This window comes from Solanum tuberosum, unplaced genomic scaffold (genome assembly GCF_000226075.1).
Source record: "Solanum tuberosum cultivar DM 1-3 516 R44 unplaced genomic scaffold, SolTub_3.0 scf00062, whole genome shotgun sequence".
Classification (NCBI taxonomy): domain Eukaryota; kingdom Viridiplantae; phylum Streptophyta; class Magnoliopsida; order Solanales; family Solanaceae; genus Solanum; species Solanum tuberosum.
This window is the reverse complement of record NW_006238987.1, coordinates 1,894,400-1,904,923: the sequence shown is the minus strand read 5'-3', so window position 1 is coordinate 1,904,923 and position 10,524 is coordinate 1,894,400. Positions and strand designations below refer to the sequence as shown.

The 10,524-nt window shown below is 31.0% G+C and overlaps 1 protein-coding gene across 1 annotated transcript; it reads left to right on the top strand.

Annotated features, from left to right (window-relative positions):
• Positions 1–3,006: 3,006 nt before the first annotated feature.
• On the top strand, positions 3,007–4,423 carry LOC107060157 (uncharacterized). Its single transcript, XM_015307722.1, has 2 exons — positions 3,007–3,507; positions 3,706–4,423. The coding sequence occupies exons 1-2, from the start codon at positions 3,081–3,083 to the stop codon at positions 4,278–4,280; spliced, it is 1,002 nt and encodes a 333-aa protein (XP_015163208.1). The 5' UTR covers positions 3,007–3,080; the 3' UTR covers positions 4,281–4,423.
• Positions 4,424–10,524: the final 6,101 nt, after the last annotated feature.

Below are 10,524 nucleotides of genomic sequence, written 5' to 3'. Positions count from 1 at the left end.
TTCGAATTATCGTGGTCATTTTTTAGGCTGATACAAGTTTTGTACATTTTCTATTTTTTTTTTAATATTATAAATCGCAATAACTAATAATTTATTTACAAATTGCGTAAAAATACTATAAATCATGATAATTGACAACATAAAATATTTCAAAAAAATATACATATAAAAATTTCGATTGATTCTTGAAATTAATCTATCGTTAAAAATTATGTATAAAATACAATAAATCGTGATAATTGACAACTTAAAATATTTATTAAAAATGCACAAAAAAAGAAATTAACTGATTCTTAAAATTAATCTATCAATGTCACATAAAATGAGACAAAAGTAGTAATATGTATTATTTAATGTCAAATTACTGAAAGCTACGTAAAATGTATTGTAAATCTTAACAATTAACAACATTTGATTAACTCTTGAAATTTTATCTATGCTACATACATTGAGACAAGTGGAGTAATATATATTAAGTATTTACAAATTACGTAAAAATATTATAAATTACATTATTAACAACTTAAAATATTTAAAAATCATATTAAATTTAAATAACTCACTATATTTTATCTGTGTCACATACATTAGGACAAAAAATAATAGTTATTGGGCCCGTGCGTAAGAGAGTTTATGCCCAAGTATAATATATAATATTCAATGACTCTCCAAATTTCATTTGTGTCACATAAATTGAGACAACAAAAATAACATATATTGGGTCCATTTTAATTTATTTGTCTTATTTTTTTTAGTGTTTTTTATATTTAAAAATTGCGTAAAAATACTATAAATCATGATAATTGACAACATAAAATATTTAAAAAATGTTGTATATGGTAGTCTTATTATGCCTTAAATAGTGTCAAAGAAAGTACAGTTTTGTAATAAAAAACTTATTCCTTTATCCACGCAAACAATCGCTTCAAAAACTCCGTTAGTAGCCCCAAAACATACCATTTATATTATTGGGCACATTATCTAGTAATGTTCATAAAAATGAGATAAATATGCAATTAGAAGATATCTGATGGATACATAATCACAAAAATCGCTCATGCAGTAATATAATGGATCTTGAATTTGAATGAATTTGGGGGGAAAAAATCAGAAAGTATGTGATGTATGAATATTGATGAAAGAGAAAATTTTGATGATGGTAAACATAGGAAAAGATCACAAATGTGTCTGCCATAATTAATTAGGCATTCAATAATTACTTTCTTATTTAATATTTATTTATTATATTAAATATATGTATAAAAAATTATTTATTTGTACATAATTAACTTTGCTATTTATAGTCTAATTATATCCATATAACATGAAAAAAAATAAAACGTAGTTACTTTTCTTGAATATATATGAATGTTTGCCATATTCTGAAGTTTTTCCTTCTTTATATTAGACTAAGACATGTACAGATGATGTGAATGACCATAAGGCCAAATCAGAATTAGGCCCAAGTACTGGCCCAGGCGGATAGAATCAGACTTGGGCCCAAATCTTATTTCCTTATCTATTTATTTGCTACAAGGTGTTTTACGTGTTTATTTAATTTTAAGGTTTCCTAATCAATTCCCTAAAAGATAGTCACTTCGGGATTTTCTAAAGACTAAATAATCATGCTTATTTTTCTACTTAAATTACTTTAAAATTTTACTTAATAATATTTTTAATATTTCCCTCTCCCCTAAAAATGATTTTAAGTCTTAATTGCTTATTCTCTCTATTTAATCAAGTATGCCAATTTTCTTTAAAATAACTAGCCAAATAGTTAATTATCGGATATTATTGGGCCCCAAAATATATCAAATGGATTGGCTTGGTGGGCTGGAAATTATGGAAAAGGGGCTATTGATTTGAGTATAGGGCTGATTAGAATGTTGTTGTTATAATGGGTTTCTGTTGAATGTTGGAAATATTGGGCCGGTTTGGAATTTGAGAGGAAATGGCCCAAACTTGGCTGAAAATTTGTGGGAAAAGAGTTGATGTTAGATCTTAAAATTGGTTCAAGTTAGAAGCCAAAAGATGAGTTAGATTTGCAATTGGAGAGATGACCATAGGAATTTTAATTTAGCCATTTCAAATTAATTTGTAAATTCGGTTAAAAATTAAATAAGACAAATTAATTAAATTAACTAACGAGCTTTTTAATTTTAACGAAATAAAATAATTAACTTAACTAATTAACTCAAAAATATGAACTATTACTTAACTAAATTAATTAACACAAAATCTTTTGAGACGATTTTCGAATATTTATAAAATATATTAATTATGTACATAATTACATAAAATATATTTATTATTTAAAAATTATAAAATATAACCAAAATTACTTTAAAATAACTTGAAAGACATTTTAAAAATTTATAAAGTCAATTATTTCAAATCCTTTGAAATTAAAGAAGTAATCTATAATGTAGAGGTCCAAAATTGGGTGTCAACACTTTTTTTGCTCCAGTTCTAAAAAAATATTAATTTGCCTCAAAAAATATTTTAAAAAAATAATAGTGCATGTATACTCTGAAAACTATCCCACTTGTCTTTTAATTTTTTTATTTTCTTTGTTTATACAATGTAACTAATCAAGAAAGAACGCAAATATCACTTGATTTTATAAAATAAAGAACACATAAAATCAGTAAAAAATATTCTTATGCTTACAATAAAACCTCACTAAATTAATATTCGATAAATTAATAATCTCTCTAAGATAATATTGATTTATATACATAAATATTCTATTATTACATATAATAAAGATGCTAAATGTTAATATTCTCTAAAAAGAAATTATAATATTATTCTATAATAAATTAAATTTTAATATTGTCAATAAATTAATAATTACAATTATATTTATCAATCATATAACTCAATACAATATGATACACGAAACTATACAAAATGCCTGGAGAAAGGATTTGCACCTAGCCTCAAAAAGAAAAAGTAATAGCAATACCAAAACTAAGATTTCACTCTGTTTTGGGAAAAAAGTAATAGGTCACGTGAAATAAGATTCCACTCTGTTCACCAAATCTACAGATTTTGGAAGGGTTGAGATAGATTTGTCCATGGCGCAAAAGATGCGTGATTGGTCGGAAGTTCCACTTGATCTGTTGGTTTCGATAGGTAGATGTTTGAATCTGATTGAAGACTACCTGAATTTTGGCTCTGTCTGCAAATCCTGGCACTCTGTGGCCACCAAGAACAATTTTAACAATGACTTGTGTAGAGCTCCTTGGCTAATGCTAGCGGAGGAAGAGGATAATGAGGTTCGGAAATTCTTCAGCCTCTATAATGGCATGATTTTGAACAAGAGGATCCCCAAAGCTAGCAGAAAACGATGTTTGGAGTCTATGGGTTGGCTTATCACGGTAGGAGAAGAGGGTGAAATTAGTCTGCTACATCCCTTCTCTGGTGTTCAGATTGAATTACCCCATCAAAATACAACAGTAGACTACCTCAATCATGAGATTGACCCACTGACTTGCTTTATTGGTAAGGCAATTTTATCAGCTAGTCCTTCTCACACATCCGACTACCTTCTCATGGTCATTGACGGAAACCAGAGGTTCCTCAGTTTCTGGAGACCTGGAGATATTAGATGGACTAGAGTTAAATGTGAAGGAATCAAGTACTGTTCTTTTACTGATATGATATTTTTTAATGACCAAATTTATTCCGTGGATTATTCAGGCTGTCTATTAGTTTGTGATGTTGCTGATGTTGTTGGCCCTGAACTCACTAAATGTCATATTCTAGCTCAGATACCAACGGAACCTCAAGATATGCCGGAGCACTTAAACATCCTAGAATCACTAGGATCATTATTTGTAATTGCGCGATATGGTGTTCAACTTAGGTTAGTCCAAGATGATTGCGACAGGATTCCATTAACAGTCTTCCCAGAAGGAGAAATAAGAGAGGATATGGTTTGGGAGGATCTAACATATGGGACAACAAATTTTCGAGTTTTCCAGGTTGATTTAGCTGCTGTCAAAATGACAGAAACCAGGGAATTAGGGGACGCAGCTTTTTTTCTAGGTGCTAATGCTTCTCTTTCAGTCCAAGCTTCTCGATGTCCAGGAATCAAGCCCAATCATATTTATTTTACAGAAGATTTTTATGAAACATACCTCTCCTATGAAGAAGGAGGAGGCTTGGACATGGGGGTGTTCAACTTAGCAGATGGCAGCATCCAGCCGCACTACAACGGTGTTTCCCTTAGTCGTTTTTGTCCTCCAACTTGGGTAACACCAACTCCGTATTGAGTCATACATACTCATCCTTTATTTTATTCTGTTTGTTAGGTTACTTTTTAAGCTTTTAATTTAAATAATTACTGTCAATTACTTTCAAAACTGGTTGATGTACCTTTCTTATTGGACAAAATATAATCCAATTAGTGGTTATACTTCCTTGAGTATGTGAACTCAGTGAGTGACTTAGCAGAGAGTATTATTTGTGGGATTCAGGTGGAGTGTTAGTGCGTGAAAATACAACTTGTTATAACTATAGGAGAAGTCCGTAGAGCATATTCAGACGGAAGTTGTTATGTCTTGGCTCTGTTTTCTCATCTCTCTTCTTCTATATTCTCGTCTTTTTTTGCTGTCACCAAGCAAAAAACTGCAATTCCCTTTCTTGCCACACCATCTACCTACGCTTCAGTGCAAAATGACGATGAATCAACAAGTCAAATAAGGGCAATAACCGACTCTCAGTATGAATTTTCTTGAAAGCAAGAACTCTATATTTCCATGGTAAAAGAGTTCCAGAGACTGCCAACTGCTGCCATCTTCTCAGATGTTGCGATTTCAGGTCACTTATCTCAATCTTCGCTCTAAGCCTCTTCTGTTTCTCAATCTCAAGAGCTTTCAAAGATTATTTTTTCAGTTCTTCTCCCTGTTTGGTGTTCCAATTTCAGGGCTGTTTTTTCTTTAAACAAAATAAAATTGAACATGTTTACTTACCTTTGGGAACTTAGCTAATCTATGCAGTTGAGCACCTCTCACTCTAATTTCTACTTGCATCTCTGTGAAATCGGGGTTTGTTATAAGTTTATAAAATCTGAAATCTCAAATTTATCATTCAAGATCGTTTTGTATCATGTTCTTATCAGATTTCTTAAGTCATATGTGATCAAAATGACGCTATGACTTGTTCAAGTTTAGTTATAGTTTACATTATGAACGCAAAAGGAAATAATTCATGCCTAAGTCTATGATTGGTTGTTTGTTTGCTTTCATTTGTATGAAGCCTAAATGTCTGAATCAGCCTACTAGTTATTTGTATTCCCGGAATTTTGTTTCTAGCAAAGCTATTAAGTGTGAGTTTTTGTTATTCTTCATCCTGAATCAGATTGTTTGAAAGTCGTTGCATCTGTTCGCTTTTGTTTATATTTTGTTTTGACTTTAGCATCAGATCTTTCATGGTTTGTTACTGTTGGATATCGTCTTCGAATAGGTGTAGGAGTCTCTACTAATTGGTATGTTCGACTAAGGTGTCATGTGCTGCTTTACTAATCGTGATCTTTCATTTGTTTGCTCATTTTCTGAAATGGTAGGCTAGCTTTCTGTTAAATGTTTTAACAAATCAGAATCTGTCCGATAGATGTGTTTTATTAGTTTGTCAATTGATTGCAACTATTGCAAGTGTCCGGTGCTTATTCGGGGTCCATTGGGTAGGATTTTAACTTTGGTTTGGATTGTTTTAAGTACCTATTAATTGTCTAATCTATGTGTTCATCTAACTCATCCTTAATGTTTTCCAATTTGATTTGAATGCCCGGATAGACATAGTCATAGCATGTTAGGTTTTTAGACTTCGAGTCATAGTTCTCTAAGTAATGATAGAAATTTATATCTTATAGCTATCTAGTTTTTTTTCCCAGTAATACCACTCTAAGTGGTTATCGGAAACACTTTTGACATTACAATCATTTTTTGCTTTCATCTTTCAAAATTTTCAAGTATGTTACATTGGAAATTCCTAAAAAAAAATTAACATGATAAATTTTTTATATAATTAAATCAAATGTGTATATTAAAATTTAAATTTAGTAGTATTATATATATTGGACTTATAATTTTTAAAATTTAATGGTTCAGTGTTAAGAACTTAAAGGTCAAATCGATAAAATTTATATCTTAGGTACATTTTTTCGTGATACCGGAACCCATCCTGGATACGCCTGTGATTGGGTCCCTTATCCGTTATTGATAAATTGCAACATAGAAGTCATTTTTCCTGCATATTGGTTTGTTAGTTAAAAATTAAAATACAGTAGTCTCACTTGTCTTATTTAGCTTATATAGCAATTAGCAATTACCAATAATTCTTTAATATGGAGTACATGTTTCTTTCTCTGATTAGCAGAATAGGGTGATTTCTTAAAAACATGCTTTGGCTTTTTCTTTAATTCTTGGTACATAAAGTAAATGTTGGCGGTAAGGCTCGCAACCTATTTTGTTTCAGTGCTAGATGAGCTCATTTTGGTTAAATTGATTGCTTAAGATTAGATGATCACTGGCTACCTGTTTGTTTTATTTTGAATGATTTTAAATGATCTATTAAAGAATTATTGTTTGGGTCTTATTTTTGTTAATATTTAGTTATAGCTATTGGTTGCTTACTGCCATTGAAGTCGTTATTTGTTTTGATTTGAATCATATTTGAGCTCTGTAGTTCTTTTTCATGATGCTTAAGAATAGAACAATAGCATATGTAAAAGGAGTTGTTACTTACGTATTTTTATTTATTTATGTTACATGTGAATCTGTCTGAGTTCCTTCTGGACTTTCTTCCCTCTTTGCATTTTCGAGATGAGCCATGGAGGCTCATACTTCCATTCTTGAGTCAACCTCCATCAAAGTCATGAAAGGGAAGCTAACAATATTGGGTTAAAAGCCAAATCAGTGGCAGCAGGCTAACTAACAGAGTTACCCTAGTTCCAAAGAAGCTGAAATGATAATCTTTTGGGTCCAAATCCAATTATACGGTAGCAGTAATTTTCAGTAGTTATCCAAAGGGCTGAAAAATTGAAATTTTGGACTTAAAAATCCAATTTAAGCACAGCAGTAGCAACGGGAAGCAACCAGTTCTTTATTTTATTTAGTTCCTTACTCTATTTGTGAATATATGATGATTATCGCTAACTCTTTAACATCTTTTTTGTTAATTTAGACGAATCCTTAAAAACATAGAGACTAACTTGAGAATTATTCTTTTTTCTTTCATAGTTAGTATTTTAACTTTTGAATCCACGTTTAAGTTAGTGTGTTGATTATTTGACTCGAACAAAAATGTAAAGTTAAAATCATATTTTTGGTGTCACTTCAACATTTGAATTATTTCATTACTTGGAATAATATGAATGTATAATTATCAAAATATTTTATTTATTTTCAAATAAGATTTTTTACAAGTAATCCAATTTTTTCTTAAAATTAGCCAAGCTTTTAAATCCGCCGGTCAACCGCGCATTAGCGGATCCGCTTAAAACCTTCTTTAGAGGATTTACTTGAACCCTTATCCGACTCTGATTTATTTAAAAGTTTCTTTAAAATTTCTTTTTAAATGGTTTCTTAATTTTCCTAAAATTAAGTAACGACTCATGTTTCCTATCAGTATTTTTTCTAAAATAAATTTAATTGAGAGTTTTTCGGCAAGTTATGAAGAGGGTTTTGAAACTTAGTTTTCGAAATCATATGGTAACAATTGTCTTTGATATTTCTTCATTCAACAAAAGTAGACTGTGCATGCCTCACTAAGTCAGCAATGAGTGTCTTCAATCTCATAGTCAATACCTTAGATATAATCTTATACATTGTAGAACGACATGCTATATGTAATATTTAACATGGATGGGAGATGGAACCCTTGGTATCAAAGTAATGGCAATGGTGTTAATTGCAGGGTACATAACACATGTTCTAAAGAAATATTGAACATCCTCCACCACATCCTCCTTGATTACTTCCCAATTTCTAGTGAAGAACTCAACAGGGAACCCATCCACCCTTGGGGCTTTCTCTTTAGGCATACTTTGATAGTTTCATAAATCTCTTCATATGTTACTGGTCTAATCAACTCTTGTTGTTGTTGTAGATTAAGATATTTTCCCGCCTTAACCACTCCTGAGTTAACACAGGGCAATTCAGCTGCACTGTCCCCCATCAAGCTAGAAAACACCTCAATAAATGACCTTTCAACAACTTGCAGCTCAGTAAGTTTAACATTGCTCTCAGTATACACAAAGATTATAACATTATGGCTGGCTCTAAGTCTCCATGATTCACGGAAATATTTGGTATTGGAATCACCACTTTCTGTCCAAGTTGCTCTAGCCTTCTGTCTAAGCACTTGCTTCTAAAAAATGCTTCATTTCTCCACCTCAATTATCATCTTCTTTTCTTGTTTAATCAACAATCATCCAGAATTTGCTCCTTCATTTGCCCTTGAGTAAATTCCAGTTGCTCCATAGCTAAATTCAATTTTTGCCTAGAAGAAATCATATATTCATTCATCTCTTGCAGCATGCTGTTAAGTTTTTTCAGCTTAGTCCATACCCTCTACAAAGGAAACTCCTTGTGAACACTGGTCCAGACCTGCTTTATAATGTTGTGAAACTGAGGTTGCTCCATAACGTTCATATATATTCTAAATGGCCTTTGATGCAAGCTTATATGTGAGCAAACTCTAATAAGAATAAATGAGTGGTTTGAAACTGATGGGTTTAGATAGCCTGCCTCCACATGTCTAAACTGTTGTATCCAATTATAGTTCCCATGCCTAAACTCTAATAAGAAAGTAAACTTAGTGTTCTCTTTTGCATCTTTGCAGTACCTTCTTGGTACTAGCCTTAGTAAATACTTCATTATTTTTTTTAAAAAAAGGAAGAAGCTTTGATTGTTTTTTGCATTGATATAGCTAATACTTTGAAGGCCTCTCTTGATTAGTTGGACTTTTCATTTAGAAAGTGGTAAAGTGGAGGCACGCATGCACCCGTATTTTCTGTGTTATTTTACTATTTTACATCATTTGTGATGGGTTTTAGTTGGAATATCACACCCCTTTTTGTGTTTCTGCCTTGACATATTTACTACACTTCTTGTTCAAATCATCTGATATGATTTCGTTTGTGTCTATTAATGAATGCCAGACTTATTTCTTGTATGCCAACATTAACTTTTAGTCGTTGTTCTAATGTGGTATTTTGTCTTCAATAACAGTTGGCAGAGCCAAAATTAACAAGGAAGAAGGAAGGTACCCTACTGTAGTTACAGTTCTTGCTGTATATTTATTTGTTTATTTTTCCTGTATTCAGTTGAAAGAACAGTTTATGCAAATGAGCTCACACACTAATAAATGACAGAAGAAGCAATCAGAAGGGCTGATGCATTGGAGCAAGATCAATCCTTTTGCTGAACAAGAAGCATGGGAGGTTGATAATCGCTAATTCACCTAACCCGAAGTTTTTATGAACTTGCAAGTTTTTGAGTCTCAAAATTTAGAATCATCATCACAACAACACAGGAGGGAAACGGATGAAACAAGAAATCCCAAAACCCACAATTTCTTTCACAAAAAACAGAGAAATCAAAGAAACAAAAACAAGACAAAGATATAATAACCGCTGAATTTCACAAAAGAAGCGATGAATCGAACAGATCTAGAAGATACAGAAGAGATCTAAACCCTAAAATATCGGATAGAGCCAAAAGAGGAGAGAACGACTTAGACGAACCGGAGATTGATTTGAACTTTCAGATAAGAAATCTAGGTCGATTTGTGGGGAAGAAAAAGTGGAATGGAATTGGGGGAAAATTGTTGAAGATAAAAAGGAGAAGCTAGAAGCCCTAGTCTGTTATCGGGCTTTCACAAAAGAAGCGTTGCACGTTTGTCCCCTAATTGGTATTAGAAAAGATAATTTATATAATCATAGTGAAGCCTACATAAATTCATCGCTAAGTTCAAAATTAAGTCATTTTGTATGTAAGTTTGACATAAGAATATAACTCTTCACAAAATATAGCATGAAAATCTTGTGTCAGATGTTGGAGACTTGATATTTTTCAATACTTCACAAAAAATAAACCTTTTATTATATAAGAAGAATTAATATATTTTAATTACTAAACGTAAGTTTTAATAATTCAAAAAGAAATTGGCTATAAAAAAGATACGTATAAAGAAAAATATTATAAAATGTCTAGGTGGTGTAACATCAAATTATAGAAAAATATACAAGTTCAAACAGAAAAGTAAATAAAGACATGACATACATAATAAAATATATCACATTAAAATATATAGACAAAAATATTGTCATATTGATTGAATTACATTTTGTTAGAAGTTGACTTGCTATAGACAAAATGTTTCATATGTATAAAAAACTGAAATCATAAAAAAAGAAATTAAAAAAAAAACAGAAAAAAAGCATGAATATGTTAAGAATACAGATACACTATATTTCTTGAACTATATATTAAAGGATCTGTATATAAAAAAATA

What these genes read in the sequence shown, in the direction of transcription:
- LOC107060157 (XM_015307722.1), top strand. Translation starts at nt 3,081, where the DNA reads ATGGCGCAAAAGATGCGTGATTGGTCGGAAGTTCCACTTGATCTGTTG. An exon ending in CCCACTGACTTGCTTTATTG is followed by an intron (nt 3,508 to 3,705) that starts GTAAGGCAATTT and finishes TGGATTATTCAG; the next exon opens with GCTGTCTATTAGTTTGTGAT.